General features: G+C 36.9%; 1 protein-coding gene across 5 annotated transcripts in view; it reads left to right on the top strand.

Annotated features, from left to right (window-relative positions):
- The window catches only part of LOC106053913 (universal stress protein YxiE-like), an 84085-nt gene that overhangs the window by 37886 nt on the left and 28086 nt on the right, over window positions 1–18113 (top strand). For 3 of the 5 annotated variants that reach the window (XM_056025984.1, XM_056025980.1, XM_056025985.1), the window contains exon 2: window positions 15499–15936. In XM_056025984.1, coding sequence (XP_055881959.1) covers window positions 15858–15936 — 79 coding nt within the window. In that variant the 5' untranslated portion in view covers window positions 15499–15857. Of the gene's footprint in view, window positions 1–7996; window positions 8021–9463; window positions 9611–15498; window positions 15937–18113 lie in introns of those variants that run through there. The other 2 variants (XM_056025983.1, XM_056025981.1) reach the window with 2 other exon arrangements.

The raw sequence follows: 18113 nt of genomic DNA on the forward strand, positions 1-18113 counted from the left end.
AAAAATAAGCTGAGAAATACAACTGATCCAGATATTTGATACCATTCTTCTGTTTAGATTTCTACAATGACTCTTTAGCCTTTTCATAAATGTAGTCTTTGGTTATCCGGTGTACAAAAAGGGTAATATTAAAAGTATACTTTTTTTTCTTCACTTTTCAAACCTCAAAATATGTCATTATGGATTGTACACATCAAAATGCAATCAATATCTGAAGAAACTATTCTGTCTAGTAGTGATTTAATTTTTTATTTTTTTTACATCCCTATTACCGATTGAACACATCCCAAGACGAAAGGCGATACCGAAGGCCGAGCACACCGGGGAAACTCCCCTAGATTTATTCTCTGTACCACATTAACCTCAAGAATGTCTGCCATAAAACAACTTTTGAGGAACGGTGTGTGGATAGTGACATGTCCGTTTATTTCATCCCCGCCAGTGCAATGGACTCGGTCATTGGGCAGCCTAATGGGGTTTCTGTTTAGCTACCCTAATGGCCCAATTGTCTCTTCTAATGACCGTTACCACACGTCGAGGGTGAGAACAATTGTCCAGGAAATTCTAGAGTATTTTGTCTCTAGTCCATTAAAATGCACTTGCAACACATTACGTAAACCATGTTTAAAACATTTTGTTTGTTCAAAAAGGGAAGTAAAGTTCCCTTTCAGACCTTATGATCTCTAGGTCATCTGTTTCTGTGGCCTACGGTTAGTGACGATGTCATGTGGCCAGCTTATCGACTAACCGGCTTTATTTTTCTCTAACTAATGTCAAGCACCCATTAGAGCTGGTTGGACTCAGAGGCGCCAAATTATCACGAAATTAAAAGGATTCACCAGGATTCGAACCCCGGATCCCCGGTTCGGAAGCCAAGCGCTTTACCGCTCAGCCACCGCGCCTCCTTTTGTTTGTTCTGATATGGTGTTATATACTTGAAGTACCGGTATCTATTGTGATATGAAACTTACTTTGGCGTACCGGTATTATAAAGAAAATAAAGTACTAAAGTAATAAAGGACTAAAGTGTCACTAACGATACTTCAACTCGTAGGCACGATAAGAAGAGAAAGAGGGATTTTTGAAAAAGTGAATAAAGGGAAACAAATTTGAAACTTTTTATAGACAGTTTCCATCTAATTTCTTTCATCCCAAACTTAAAGTATTGTGGAGCATAGACGCTGATAGGTTCAAGGTTTAATAACATATATTGTGTACTGATAGGACTAAATTGTCATCAAATTTTATCATTTTGTCTTTTGATTTGCATTCTTATGTAAATAAAACAAACTTCATCCGAACTGTAAATAAAGCACATAAAGAAAATCATTTAGCAATTTCTATTGTATAAGTTATTGCTTTGCATAATGTTCAATATGAAAATCTCTATCTACTATTTATGTAGATTCACTATTTTAATTACTAATTAAATATGGATCAATTATATTTCAAAGTTTAATTTTAATTCTTTATACTTTAATATTTGTGAAATGTGAGAAATTATAATTTAAAAAAGCGCAAAAAAGAGGCAAAGAAAAGAGGCCTAAGGCCCAAGGATTCCTATGACGACAAAGCTAAAATTGAATAGCGCAAATTCTGAGGTTTATTTAAAGAAAAAAAAAAGGAAATTTCTATCGCATTGCAATGATTCATACATAATTAGACTCATGATTCTGGGATGGTAAGGAATATTGACGTTTTCAATTATTTCAGCTAGAAAATTCATCCTTAACCAAGTGTACTCAATACCACAAATGATTTCAAGTGTATGCCGGTTGTCCATTTGAGTTCTCTTGCCGTCTACGTCTGTTTTCAGCAGGGGATTCTTCTGATCTCAAATGTGTTAACCTCCTTCAGTCGTAACGACTATGGTTCATCTCGTAGAAAACGTTTTCATGTGACTTTGTAGGCCTATTTTGGAGAGACACTCTCGTTCACATATATCGCAAGTTAAGTTGGCTTTCGCTTTGGTGGTAGAGGAGCTAGCCATTTTTTCATTTTTCATTAGGCACGCCTTTCTTCCGGGGCTGAGGTCCTTTTTTTTCACCATGTCTCTCCGCGTAGTGCGGTCGATGTCTATGTCTACATCCGCGTAACGGAGGTGGGGGCGAGCTGTTTTTCTTGAGCCAGACGCAAGTTGCCCATATAGAAGGATTTTCGGGATGCGATTGTCGTCCATCAGGCGAACATGACCAAGCCAGAACAGGCGTTGTTTTCTGAGGATTGCAAATATGCTGGGAAGACTCATTCGCACAAGGTTAGGATCTCAGTATTGCCCACGTACGTTTGCCTTGTATATTTTCAAGATCTTTCAGAGGCAGCGCAAGTGGAATGAATTTAGTATTCTCTCCATTGCATAGAGCGTCCACGACTCACTGCTGTAGCCCTCCGTTTTGATCACTGTAGTTAGCTTCTGGTTTTCCCAAACTCTTGGTCTGAGTCTAGTGCAGGTCGATGCAGCCTTCCCTTCCCGTTTTTTTTTTATCTTCTCTTCTTGAGGTTAATGAGGGTGTCATGTGTCGTGCACAACGACCATCCGCATTTACTTTTCAGCTACTAATGTCAGGTACCAATTATAGCTAGGTGGACTCAGAGGTGCCCTAAATATAACGAAATAAATAATCCCAGTCTTCACCAGGATTAGGCACTCCTCAGTTCAGAAGCCAAGCGCTTTACCACTCAGCCACCGGGGACCACATTACCATATAAAATTATTTTTAATTCAATTGAACCGACCCACTGCGGATTCGTTATACATTGTGGGCAGAGGTCTTGACGTGCCGGATAGCACCACGTCAATGGTCGGATATGTCCTTTAGGCCGGGCTTCACTGGTATTCGGTTATTAATCTTTTTTTTTTATAAAGCTTTTATTAACTCCTGTCTGTCTGGTAAAAAGTTTGTACACGTTATTTCTCCCACACCCAATCTTAGATCAAGATGAAATTTTGCACTTTTTTACCTGACCAAACAAGAATCAATAACAAAAATAAACAAATACAAAATAAACCAATTAGTTAATAAACTATTGGTAATTAATTATTTAGCTTCGTATCGATCAAGGGAACGAAATTGACTGATGTGGTAGTATAAGTTGAATTAGCTCCTTAATAGTTTGTAGGTTGCCGCTTTAAAGTTTGAAGCTAACAATAGATAACTATAAAACCATTTATTTTCATATATACTGTCCATTATGATCACATATTAATTTCAATCTCAGGCCATTGTCCGTTTTAAGTTTTTAATCTAAATACTTTCCTTCTAAATATTTCCCCACTAAATACTTCTCCACTCCCTCGTGTCTCTTGAATTGAACGTCTAGGATGATTGATCAGCTCAGATCAAGCTTGGCTGGAGAAAATCTTAGTACTTAGCTCAAGTACTTGACAAGTTTTCTGTGTGTTAGATCCTTTCATGTCTCTCAGGGTCTCTATACAATTACCGCTGAAACGGAAGTCTCTCAGGCCGTAGTCTCTCAAAACATCTACATCTTTATCTTCCGTTTCTGGAACTGTAGCATGGCATCCAGACTCCACCTTCAGGCTGCGGTCATTTTATCGTTTAAAGTTCAAAGGTTATAATAAATGACTGAAACAAAGCCAAAATAAAATATAATCTTACTTTCTTGAATGCGACTTTCTGGCGGGAAAATAAAGTACTTCCTGGAGACTTGGATCTGCTGGTGTTGGAGGAACTAAAGAATTAGGTTTCATCTGTTGCCTTTTCTTAAGACATAGGAACATAACATGCTTGAAAAACTGTAACACACCGCTTTCATTGTATCTCAACTTTGAGTTAACATGGTACACCTTCTCCAGGTGTTTCAATGAATATATCTATACAATGAGCTTACCTGATCTCAACATAGGCTTAATTAACTTCTAGGTTTTTAAACAACGGATGTTCTAGTTGAATTAAACATCCGTTGACTTTCCGTATTACGATGTGAAGATTTGTAACTTTGTGACTTTAATAGATGTACCAAAGAACGTTACTAAAGCAGCTAAAATTTAACTAGTTTCTATCATAAAAGAAACGACGGTTTGACTTCAACTAGAGTTTTTTTCCCGAGATGTAAAGAGGACGTAGTGAGCAACAAGTTGCATCCAACTTTGGCAAAATTTGACTTGAATATTTAAAATAAGCTGTAACATACACCTGAAACTGTTAATTTTAAAACTGGTTATACGAAGCTGGTTATCCACCTGAAGCTGTTTATATAATGTGTCAGCTTGGTTTGTATGATTGTTGTCTCCAATCTATTGTATTGCCTCTGACGATTGTCTTTCAAGACCACACTTTAAAGCACTCTAAGCACTGCAACAAGAACTGCAGCACTGGGCTAACTTTTTGTTTTTAAATAGAGACGTTGACCCCCCAGCCTCTGTAATGACCTTAGACATAATGGCCAACCTAGAAAGTTACTGAGTTTGGTAGCTTGACCTTGACTGTTTCACTTGCCTCTACAGGTACAATCAACAAATTATCATATTAATTTGAACTATCTTACTTAAGCGATATGAGTGATATTGAGTGAAAGATAACAAGTCTTGCATTTATCCCTAATCAATAATAACCTTGTCTATTTGACATCTACCTGCGCAAAGTTTAAAATCAATGGAGGTCTAAGACTTTCCAGCAACGATTTTTTTGTTATTACATATTTTTACGTGTAATTTATGAGTTTGACATTCTATGTATTCAGAACTTAGTGTTCACCTTGCCCTGTCGGAAGACCTGCGTTTATTGGCTGCTTTACAAGATATGATATCATGTCTCTGTATGATTTATACGGTATCGTGCCAGCTATAACCCTCCAGCTATACTTCATGTTTAGATCCAAAAATATAAATGTCACTTAAGAAAGAAATAGCTCAAAAAACGTGATGCAAGTCATGAATGTGATTGCCCGTTCCGAGACGTGTAGATGTAGCTCAAGATAAAACATGGATATAGAAATAAAGAATTATATGCGTTCTTATTTATAAAGTGTTATCAGTGGTATAGATTATATGTGTGAGGGTTTCATAGGAAAGGGAGTGTTCGTTTGGTGTAGTAATGTAGACTGATGAAACCATGAGCTGGTCTGTCAAAATTTATGTTAAAGGGTCAAGAGAGTGATAATGATAGATGAGTAGAAGGCCAATCAGAGACGCGAGAGAATAAAGACATGTTTTCATAGTGAGTTAATTTCTGTTAAAATACATAATTTTGTTACTAATAGATTCGTGCATCTTCAGTTAAAACTGCGTACATTGTGACGGTCAATGTGGAACCCGATATAGGGATATCGGGAGGGCATATGAGTCTCACTATTAGAAAATTAAATTCACTGTCTTCTTATAAAATTAATTCATGTATTTCATCTGGCGAATATGTAGTGGAATATTGAAGAAAGCAATAATAGTTGAAGAATATCAAAACAAACATAATGTATCTAATAAAAAACGTTCACATTGTCTACGAATTTGTCTTTATTGTTATTTTAATCTTTATGTTAATAGTATTACATGGGCGTAGGTAGTTTTTTTTTCTGGTGGGGTTTGGGGGGGATTCCCCCCTCCCATATATATATATATATATATATATATATATATATATATATATATATTATAGTACATTGGTTCGAGGAGGCGTAAGCCACGAGTTCGAATTCATGTCGATCCCCTATTATGCTATTTAAAACAATTACAGTAAACTTCACCCAGATATCACTTTCTTTCTCCCCCACCCCATTTTTCCTAATTGATCCAGATAATTTATAGAATGATAGCGTATTGAGAAAGCTAAAAGCATGAAATGGCGCTAAACAAAAAATATTGTTAAAACTATTTCTTATAACACAGATTCATTGTTGTTGGTCTAGATCTATTACAAATTGAATGACACGACTGATTCAAACTAATTGGTAGGCTACAATTACATTTCCGTAAAAGCTTTTTTAAAAATATATATTTTTTTACGTTTTTCTTTGTTTGGTGTATCCGGTGTAGAGAACTAAGAAGTATTGACAATCTCTACATTTTCCAAACCATGTAAAAACCTGTGTGCCCTTTTAACAAAGCTTATATCTATTCACGCTGTCTGTCTGTCTGATACAAATCTTTTACACGTTATTTCTCTCTATTTCCATTCTCGGATCAAGTGGAAAATGTACACATTTATTTATTGTCGAAGACAATACACGAATCAATTTAAAAAAAATGAATGAAATCAATTACTTAGTTAATTGTAATTAGCTAATTATACAAAGGGAGACAAATATTGCAGTATTGAGAGGTACACGTATGCTATTTATGTTTTGCTTGTTTAGCTCTATCAAATCATATTAAAAATCAGATTTGTAATCAAAGAGAAAATTACAGTAAAGAAACTTAAGTATTTGAATCTTTAATAACATCGAACCCCTAATTGGCCCGACCACCTTATAATAATTTTTTTTTCTTAAGGTCACAAGTTATAAATGCGTTGGGGGTAATCGGGACAATCTTAAAGCTGAGTCTCTCGGCACGCCAACTTCCCACATCCGGCCCAGCTCAAACACCAAAAAGTACACAGGTCCCAGTTCTGACACCAAAACAACCGACACCAGAGAGCGTGTTAGTCATCAGTGATGCACGTGAGCGGAAGTGAATGACAGATCATACGTAGATCTATAGCTTGATCTTTGGCTGCTCTTGGCTTTGTCTTCATTGAGGCGATACTAGCGCTTAGGCTAGGAACGTAAGTCTCATTCGCTCGTTTGGGTCACGTGACAGATTTAGGTAATGACGTCAAGGTTGGGGCTCTGAAACATGGAGACTGTCTTGATACTCTGTTTCCTCAATGAAGAAACATATATTATACTCGGTGATCCACGCCTATACATTGTTTGTTATCAAGTAGCTTACTCTGTGCATAAGATTTTTTTTTTCTGCATTTTCTTTAACTTTAAGTTACTTATACCATCGGAAAAGTTATTAATTATATCTATATAACCTTTTTTTTTCTATTACTATTTCCCGCCATAGAGACAGCTGAATACGCCGAACGGCGCGGGAGGATCTAAGTCAGTAAGAATACCACATTAGGTTTTTAAAATAAACCTTTTTAATAGCAGGATAATGCACTGTAGATGCCTCAGAATTATCATTTTGTTGGCTTTCAATACCGGAAATAGTGCTATTCCTATTTTCAGACCTTGCTATCTATAGGGCAGATGATGTAAAGGTCATTTGTTTCTGTGACCTACGGTTAACGAGGGTGCCATGTGGCCAGCACAACAAATAACTGCCTTTACTTTTCCCTAACTAGAGCTGAGTGGACTCGGAGGTGCCCTAAAAATCCCGATATTCAAAATCCCATTTTTCGCCGGTTCGAAAGCCAAGTGCTTTACCCCTCATCCATAGCACCTCGTTTTGATTCTCACTCAGTTTATTATATATATATATTATATTATAAAATGTTGAAAATATGTAGATCTTAATTATGTTTACGTCCATAATATACTCCGAAGACTTTCTAATCCTGTGCATTAAGATCGTTTATTGTAGATTGACGAAGACCGGTTCAGTCGTAGAGAGGGCTCGGGGCTTTGTGTTGCATTTTGTGCCTTCCAGTGCTTCTAGTTCGCATTTTTTTTAAAGGAAGTTTTTTGTTAAAATCTGTGGTTATCGGGGTTCGTATCTAAACACTATGTTTCATAAAATATGTCTTTTTTTTCTCAATGCTGGCCACATATGACATGTTGGACCATTACAATGCATTCTATTCACTGATGCAACTGTTGATAGACCAACTTCTAAATACCTGGCAGTGAAGTCCTTACTTCAGTAGAGATAATAAAAGTGTTTAGGCCAGTGACGTTTTGAGTGCCGTGCTTAAAAATAGACGCAAAAAAAAAAACAACAAAACCTGAACTTACAAAACCCCCAAGGTAGGATGTTATTGTTGACTTTGAAATAGTGCACTAAGGATGTGTGCGTATGCGTGGATTTGAGGATGATATATAGTTGTTGTTACTTCATGTTATTTAAGTCAGTGTAAGTTTCATACTCTTCTGCTTATAGCGTATTTTATGTTCACTATCAAATGTATACATTAAAGTATTGTGCTTAGACCTAGACTTGTATTATAGGATGGGAGATTCAAACATCACTTACATACCTGCTAACATACTTTTCTACGTACTTTAAAAACCTACTTATGCATCCGTTGTCTTGATATTCTGTCTAGCCTATATTGAATCTGTGATTGTCTTTATCTGTATCCTGTCAGTACAGAAGTTTTGACTCTGCTCCTGTCTCTAACATCACTCATCACGCCTACTCTCTCTCTCTCTTTTCCTCACCTCTTCCTCTCATTAACACCTCTTGGCATATGTCTCTACCTCATACTCAAACGTGTATCGCTGCTAACATTTTCTCTTATACTTAAAGATTCAATCGCTAAGACAGTCCCTCCCTCCTCCCTCGTACGCCAGGCTCTCTCCTCCAACCACCCTAAATGTTTATTTGACCTAAATAAAAGTATCTCCGAGTGATCTGCCAGACACAGTAAACATGTTCAGCCAGGTTTAAGTAGCTCATTACATTCTTGGCTTTATCGCGGAATTATTGTTTCATTAAAACAATCTTTACATCATTTTAATTTTTTTTTCTCTTTTTCTTTCTAGAACCTAGAAATAAAGTAAACAATGAAGCAAGTAGATATATAGACACGGGAACAAAGTAACACCCCCCCCTTTTTTTTTTCATAACCTTCTTTTAACGAGCTGTTGCTTTCTTGTTTTCCTTATCATTACATCTTCATTAAACTGTTCTATTTTCTTGGAATGAAGTTGTTCTGTCGGATCCTGAAATGTTTGCTACCCTCCTTTTCCAAATTATTAGTTTTTTCGTCTTGGCGCCTCTACTATTGCATTGAAAAAGAATCATAGCTGTTCAATTTGAATCTTAGACTAACTAGACTAATAACGTCTCATTTCTTAAAGTGGGTCAGTTTCACTTCCTAAAGTGTATCAGTCTCACTTCTTAATGTGTGCCAGTTTTACTCCTTAAAGTGAGTCAGACTCACTTTTCTAAGTGTGCCAGTCTTACTTTTCTAACTAGGTCAGTCTCACTTTTCTAACTGGGTTAGTCTCACTTCTTAACGTGAGTCAATCTCACTTCTTATAGCGTCTTATGAATCGGGATTATTCTCTAAGACATGCACCGTAATGCATATGCAATGCAATGCTCTCTGATCGTTTCGCGTCTATCTAGACGTATCGCCCCTATCTTTAAGTATTTACTCGCTTCGCCGCTGAATCATTTATTTAGTCCAAGTACGAGGCTCTCAAGAGATGCGCGTCAGCCTGGGAATGGCGCACCGATTTACACACACACATCGGAATACTTAATAAGTAGACACGTCAGAACACACACATGTAACATGTGATGTGTGTAGTATTAAACAGTGTCAGGAAAGCGATCCGTCGGGTAACTTTATTAGTAAATTTAAATACTTGGAATTTAACCATACGGGTTTCTGATCGTTCAGTTAACACATCACCGGTATCGTAATTCTGGTTGTCAAGGGGCATAATTTCACGTCTGCAGAATCTACCAAACTTTTCTAGACATATTGTAAAGGTCAGTGACCTTTTAGTGTTTTATTTTTATTAAATTTTACATAATATAATTAATTACATAGTGACGCATCATAGGCGCCTATTACATTGGAGGCATTTGCTTTATATATTACTTAATAGTGAAACAAGGGCGGATCTCTAGTCACTAGCGGATCCAGAACTTTGGAGTGGGAGGGGCGATTTTTTTCCAAACCCTAACCCTAACGCCCAGTAAACCCTAACCCTATACATAAACGTGCGTACAGCATATATATATATATATAATATATATATAAGAATAAATAAGCAGTATTTCTCAGTATTTTCATGCATTCTTCACTGCAGAAAAGCATTCTCCTGACATCTACAGCTCTTTATCCATCAGTGGAGTACGGGGCGAAGCCCCGACGCCAAAAAGCGTTTTCTTGCATTTTTCACTGCGGAAACGCCTGCTCCTGACATCTACAGCTCACTATTCATCAGTGAGTTTCGGGGCGTTGCCCCGACGCATAAAGCGTTTTCATGCATTCTTCACTGAAGAAACGCATTCTCCTAACATCTACAGCTCATTATTAATCAGACGTCAAAAAGCGTTTTTCTTGCATTTTTCACTGCGGAAACGCCTGCTCCTGACATCTACAGCTCACTATTCATCAGTGAGTTTCGGGGCGAAGCCCCGACGCATAAAACGTTTTCATGCATTCTTCACTGAAGAAATGCGTTCTCCTGACATCTACAGCTCATTATTAATCAGTGGACTTCGGGGCGAACCCCGACGCCAAAAAGCGTTTTCTTGCATTTTTCACTGCAGAAACGCCTGCTTCTGACATCTACAGCTCTTTATCTATCATTGGAGTTCGGGGCGAAGCCCCGGCGCTAAAAAGCGTTTTCTTGCATTTTTCACAGCAGAAACGCCTGCTTCTGACATCTACAGCTCACTATTCATCAGTGAGTTTCGGGGCGAAGCCCCGACGCTTAAAGCGTTTTCATGCATTCTTCATTGAAGAAACGCATTCTCCTGACATCTACAGCTCATTATTAATCAGTTGAGTTCGGACGCCAAAAGCGTTTTTCTTGCATTTTTCACTGCAGAAAGGCCTGCTTCTGACATCTACAGCTCACTATTCAACAGTGATTTTCGGGGCGAAGCCCCGACGCTAAAAGCGTTTTCTTGCATTCTTCGCTGAAGAAACGCATTCTCCTTACCTAAAGCTCATTATTCATCCTATTAAAAAAGGACTTTTAAATAATGTTGTACTTGAAAAATATTCTAATTTGAATTTATACGCCCTTAATACATTGCAAATAAAACCGATTTGTTCCTTGAAAAGATCAGATACCCCACATATTTAGATTAAGGCTTTGAGGATCGCCGCCGAAAAAAAAATTTGATAAATAATATTCAATAAAATTCAAGCATAAATTGTGAGTTATAGTCCCAAATTTAACTAGAAAAAATATTAGATTAAGTAAAGGTTGTAAAAAAGGCTACTCATCTCAATCGTGACTCTTATACTGAAAATTTTTGTTTCAATTCTAACTTTTCCAAAGCAAAGTCTTTCTTAAAATAATTATGATAAATTCATATGAAATTACATAAACTCTGTCTGGAAATGGGAGGGGCTGTAGAATGAAAACGATTTATCCTCGCTCCTTTTTATAATTTCTGCTAATGATTGCATTTGGCATTAAAGAATAAGGGTAGGGCCACTCGATGTGAGAATTTAATTTATAGCATATATAAATTATATTAGTGGCTAATTTTTATTTTTACATTTTGTAATTTCTTAACTATAATACAAAAGAAAAATTATTGCTTTGTCCGATGAGGGAAAGAAGATGGCATGTATCGCCCCTCCCACCTTTTTCTTTTTATATTTACTAATCATAAAATTTGAGATTAGAGTGTGGTGCGACATAATATACAAATGGTTTCACATATCAATTATATAGAAATTCAACTATTTTTGTTCACAAACTATGATTCCTCCATAAAAATAGGACCACTCCCCACTCAGAGGGCTAGAGCGGGGAGGGCAGTACATGCAATCGCCCCCCCCCCCCCTTACCCCACCGAATCGGCCAAGATACCAGAAGGGGAGCGACATAATATCAAATTTATATATCAATTCAACTAATCTTGCTACCAAACTACGATTTCTCCATAAAATTAGGACCGCCCCTCCCCAACTCAAATGGTTTAGGTGGGAAGGGCAGTAGAGGTTTCGCCCCCCCCCCCCCACCAATCGGACAACAGGGGAACGACATAATATAAAGATCGGTTAAAATATCAATAACAAGTTTTAATCATATAGATATTTAATTGATTCTTTTGGCAAGCTGTGATTTCTGCAAATAAATTGGACCGCCCCCCCCCACTCAAAAGTTTATGGTTGGGGGGGGGGCGGATTGATGCTATCACCACCTCCCGACCCCACATAATCGGCCAACATACTAAAGAGGGGGGGGGGGGCGAAATAATCTAAAAATAGTTTGAAATATAAATAATTAGTATATATTATTAACATAAGTAATAAATTCGTATACAAATTGTGTGACTTCTATACTAAAATTCGTCCGCCCCCCCCCTTGGGGGGGGGGGGGGTCGGCCGAGTGGGGGGGGGCGATCGCCCCTACCGCCCCCCCCCCTGGATCCGCCAGTGTCTCTAGTGCACGTGACAGCATCAGGAAAAAAGAAAATAAAGGGGGCTGAATTATGAAGGTTGACCCTATCATATTTGTATCTTCTTTCTTTTTTTAGCGGCCACCGAAAGGGGAAAAGACGCTATTAGTTTGTGTGAAATGTCTGTCCGTCCGTCCCGTTTAAATCTCGTAACCTAGAAAAGATAGTGAAAATCCGACATCATAATATTTTAGTCCATTCAAAGTTCTGATGCAACGGCTACTTATTTCTTTTCTAAAAGCGAAAAATCTAATTTTTAAATAACTTATGCAAGCAGTTTTTTTAAATAAAATACACCACTTTTACAACTATTCACTATTAATAGTAACAAACACTGGAGGCTCTATAGTAGAAAGTGACCACTTACCATAGTTTTAACGCATTCATGCAAACGGTTTTTGATTTTTTGTAAAAAAAATATTTTTTTTTACCTTTGTATTGCTAAGTTAAGTAAGGTCTGTCATACTAACTACTACATTCACACGAAAAACATTTTTCTTTTTTTTTAAAGAGAAAAATCTATTTAGTATACGTATAAGTTGGACATAATTTAAAACAACAATTAGTAAGTAATTTTTCTTATAAATGTGGTGACTGTATATCAGCAAGATATCCAAAAGCGTTTAATACTTTAAATGCCATATGTAAACATGCTTTGAGTTTCGACGACTGTTTCAATGCATTAAGCTCATTCTTACAACGCATTCAATCAATGCACAATAATGATTTATTGATATATAAATATATATATTCTTTTTAATTTCGTACAAGTAATTTTGTTTTTTTCTATGTCAGTGATAACAAGAAAAACATTAAAAATACTTTTTAAAAAGACAATACCTCCTTTATGCAACATATTGAGCGATTGTTTTTCTCTTAATAATAAATGAATGTTAGATTTAAAAACATTATTTTACCCGCCTCTTCCTCCTTTCCCCCGAAATCCTTGTTTAGTGAATGTAGAGATCTAGTACACATTTTAATATTCCAATGATAAACATTTAGATCCAGACTTAAAAGACAATGAGCAAAATGTTTCTGAACATTAATTTATTAAATTCTTGAATCAATAAAACCTGTATTTCGGAAATTCTCGAACGCGATATTTCTTTCAAAACCGATGTAGGATCTAGACCTAGATTTAGTCTCTAGCCAAATTTACATTTATTTATTTTTACTTTGAAAAATTGTATAGGTCAATCTAGAGTTTTCGTCATGTTGTTAATAAGCTGGTAATTCTTTTCTCAGCGTTATACATCAACTTTTACATTTCTAGGCAAATCGTTAAAGCCATTTTTAAGATCAGCTGTCCACCCACCCTCCATGAAGGAGTGACTTAAATTGAATAGAGGTATTGTAAAAAAATTAAACCAATGCTTTCAGAATTTAGCTAAGGGACACAATTCGCAAGATTTGTATTAAAATAAAGTTGGCTATATTCTGCTGCATAAAAATAAAATATAAATATTTACACCTTAAAGAGATGTATTCTTATTCAATACTTCAGTAGTAACAAAATTATGCAGTGAAATTTGTTGTATAAAAATTATAAGTACTGTCATAATAAAACTTATTTTAAAACAGTTTTTTTTGCTAGAAATATTTTCTAATCATACAATCATAGTTTATAGGAGAATACACGGCATTATATAGTCACTAGTAAAATACCATATGTATTTTATTAAAATGAACTAAACAATATCAATGATTATCAAATTAGAAAAAATTTCTTAACCAAAGAACTTCGCACCTGCAACTATATATCTCAATACTTTAGAAGTTGTTTCCTTAATTCTATATCAAATAAATTAATTAATTACCAATAATTAATTGATTAATTAGTTAATTTTTAAAAATTGATTCATGTTTGTTGGATACAAAAAAATGATTGTTAAAAGTTTCAACTTGATCCTAGAAAGGCTGTGGGAGAAACAACGTGTACAGACCTTTAAGGAGACAGACAGCTAGACAAACAGACAGACAGATATATCAAAGTTAAAAAAAAATAGGCAACGAACTGTCGACATTTGTGTCGACGTAACCCTTGTCCCCGGTGAAGTGGTTATAATTAACATTGAGTCAGAACGACAGCGTCCTCGGAAGCTCGGAAGTCTTAATAGCACTGTTTGTTGTCCTCAGTGTTGAGTATAGCAATGTTAATGTAACCAATTTTCTGGGGGGAAAAAATGGCAGTTGGACTTCACAGTATTCACTGTACAATATAGACCCAAACTTTTATCTCCGGTGAAGCAGATATTGTGGAACATTCAATTGGGACGACTGCGTCTTCAAAAGTCTTTATCACTTTGTTTTGCTGTTCTTTGTGTTGTGTTTAAGATATTAATGTCACTACAAAATACTGAATTAAATACTGAAGGGAAAACAACAACAACGAATTGAGGCCGAGGCCGAATGACCAAAATAAAACATGAAGCCTTAAAGGAAAAAAAACAGGGTAAACATTTTCATCACGATCATAGCTTCCTTTATTTGTTCACCAAAGGGCATCTTAGATTACTTAGAGTAATCGGTTGTTATGGAAACGTATTTCGAAGTTCTAATCAACATATCGACATAGTTATTTCACTATAAAATACGTCTAATTATTTTATCTTCTTATAATGAAATATAGACGTTACTTCAAAAAAAAAAAAAAAAAGACGATTACGTCCAACGCGTAATCTTAGGCCAATCTAGTCATGCATGTTAATCAATGACTTAAATTCTGCCAAGTCACTGGTTTTCCTAGTTTATTCAGGCAACCCATTCCATGCTCTGATAGCACTAGGAAAGAAAGAACCTTTGTACAAATTCGACTTTTTAACTGAATAAAAAAAAGTGAAACAGCTCTACCGGTATTCGATTTGAAATTTTATTTTTAAAATACTTTTGGGGCGCCCCCCCTCCCACCAAACTAATTAGTATTCTTCATTTACGTCCTACTAATCCAAGCATGAAGTTAAGTTTAGATTACCGGAGTGGTTTGTGCTGCGGACTGTCACCCACGACTCGAACCCACGACCCCAAGGTTAAGAGAGTCTCGTGACAGTCCGCAGCGCAAACCACACAATTCGGCAGCCTGAGTGTCGAAACGTTGTTTCAATATAGTCTAGATTGATAAATGATTATAAATATGTATAACTATAGTTGTGGAGGCAAAGCAGACAATAAATATATATTGTTACACTCAGTGTGTACAATTAAATCATGTTTCATTTGTCCAACAGATCCTCCAGGTGGCCCCACGGGTCACAGTGAATAATTTCCTGCCTCGGCTGTCAAGGCCAGTCACGCAAAACTGGCAACGCTGGCGGGGAAAGAGGAAGCGAGGGCAGACAACTTGGGCCCGCCACCGCTTCCCCTCCAGCCCCAAGTGATCCAAACCAGCGGCCATCGCTCAATCGAACTTGGCAATGCGCACAACCAGGAGGGAAGAGGCGAGAATCTGTTCAAATCCTCAAACAGCGGCCTAACAAACGAAACTACGCCGACGACTAACCACACCAAGCGGATCGAAGGAGCAGACGAAGACCGGCACATTATACCAGGGATCGAGCATATTTTCTTTGAAAAGGAGCTTGAAAAAATGGAGCACGCCAACAGCGCGGGGCATATTGTTGTGTTAGCCGTGGATAACAGTGTCCCCAGTGACATGGCCTTCAAATGTAAGTAGACCCTACTCTAGCTTTCACACCAAGTGGTTGTACTTTAATCTCTCAATACTATAATATCTCAATAGGGTCACGTTATCGTTGCACTTCTGTCACTTCCATACCAGAACCCACATATGTTATAGACAGTATAGAGTTTACTATATTTTTAGACTAATAATCAAGATCTAGACTCTAAAATTGCGATTAAGATCTATCTTTATTTAGCACGCTTCATTCAACGCAGTATTCTACTAGATCTACTACTTTGCATGTGACTGATATAAACTTTGTTAAAACATCAACAAGGCATAGTGAAAGATGATCTAATAATGCAAGGGGTGTTTATCTGAAGATGTTAGAAAGAAACTGGGAAGCTTTGACAAGTGACACCTGATGTGGATTCAATGCCGCCATTAAAGTGATTAAGCTATGAATTATTATCGAAAGGGGGATTATTCAATTTGATCGTCTGCTTAAACTCGTGCTTTTTTTTTTCGTTAAAAAAAGGCGCGTCTTTTTGTTTACATTATGATTATTGGTCTTAGTGTATTATTCATACTTCGCATCTACGCTACGTGCGTGCGTGCGCGTTTGTTTTGTCTTTAAGTGCGCATCTTCTTTTAGTTTGTGTATGTCTTTGAATGTGTGTGTGAGTGTCAGTGGTACACATCTTTCGTGCTCAAGTGTTAGACAACTGGTTCGTAGAACATGTTATGAATATGTAGACTGGAGAGTCAGTTCTAATCAAAGGGCAGGGAGGAAGCGGTGTGCTCGCTATGAGACAAGTGACATTTATTACTCAATGTGCTGTGCTCCGAGTGTGTGTGTCACTGGTGCACTGTGTGCTCTTCCTCATTGATGATGCGTAGAGTAGCTTCCTGGACTACTCATCGACTGCCATCAGATGTAGGTGATATATACTCTACTTCTCAGATAAGTGATAATGGAGGTAAATCTGTATGTATTTAGAAGACATTGTTGTATATATACAGTTGGCAATTTGATAACAATTTAAACGTGAGATAAAATATAAAAGGATAAAAACTAAGGGTCACAAACTTTCAATTGTCCACGCTCACCTGTCAAACTCTAAAGGGACACTCTCATTCCCCTCCCCACCCCCTGCGTCTTCATACTGCATTGACACAATTGCAAGACGCGTAGAAGTTGGGTTTAACTGGGTATTTCCTTAGTGACGCGACAATACATTTAAAAGTTAGATCGGAAATAGACTAGAAAAGATTAACGGACGAACGACGAGGTATTATAGATACGACGTAGACTGTGCCCTTATTTCGTAATAAATTGTTTTATGTAAGCGTTGAATTACTTCATTATATACTGTTTTGTTCTGTTGGAGGTTGTTATTAAGAACTCCCGTATAACATTAGATCTACAAACAAACATCATCTACGCTACATTCAACTAGATCTATCAACCACCTCAACAGAAATGGCGACATTCATCTTATTTTGAGTATGCTTCAAAGTGATACTGTGAAATAAGCAAATAAGGAAGAGAATAGCTCCAACAGTATGGCGGGAAAATGTGTGTGCGTGTGTGGGCATGTGAGAGGAGGGGGACGTAGGTGTAGATTGCAGAAGTTTCAGGGTTTTTTTCTTGAGTAAATTTTAAATGGCATTGTCACACAAGTTGTCATGCTACTATAAGCATGCTTAAACAGCGAACCGACTGATTAGTCATTTCAAACAATACTTCAGCTGAGAAAGGTCTAGATCTATATTTAGATCTAGATCAGCAGTTGATCCATTGAGCTTTCAAGCGAACAAAGGAGATCGTCTGCAATGATTACATTTCCTGCAGACTTTCTAAGTGAGAGCTGATGCAATAGCATATTATTTCGCCTGACTCGTTATATACAGCAGACATCACTGACATCATAACGACAATACAAGCATTGCTTTTGCCATCAGTCCGGCTGACCTAGTTATCCATATAGTCTAGTAATCGATTTTTTAAAAAGCATTTGAACTAAAAATAGTTCAACTGTTTTGTAGCCCACACAAAAACTCACTAATACAATACATAAATTTAGGGCGACTTGTATATTCATTGTCATCAGCTGACGCCAGATAATTTAAAATATAGATCTGTCTACGTGCACACATTACTTTTATTCACCTGACCCCTCCCTCTACTGTATCAGACTATACACGCGTCTTCTGTAG

The sequence above is a fragment of the Biomphalaria glabrata genome, chromosome 4 (genome assembly GCF_947242115.1).
Source record: "Biomphalaria glabrata chromosome 4, xgBioGlab47.1, whole genome shotgun sequence".
Classification (NCBI taxonomy): Eukaryota; Metazoa; Mollusca; class Gastropoda; family Planorbidae; genus Biomphalaria; species Biomphalaria glabrata.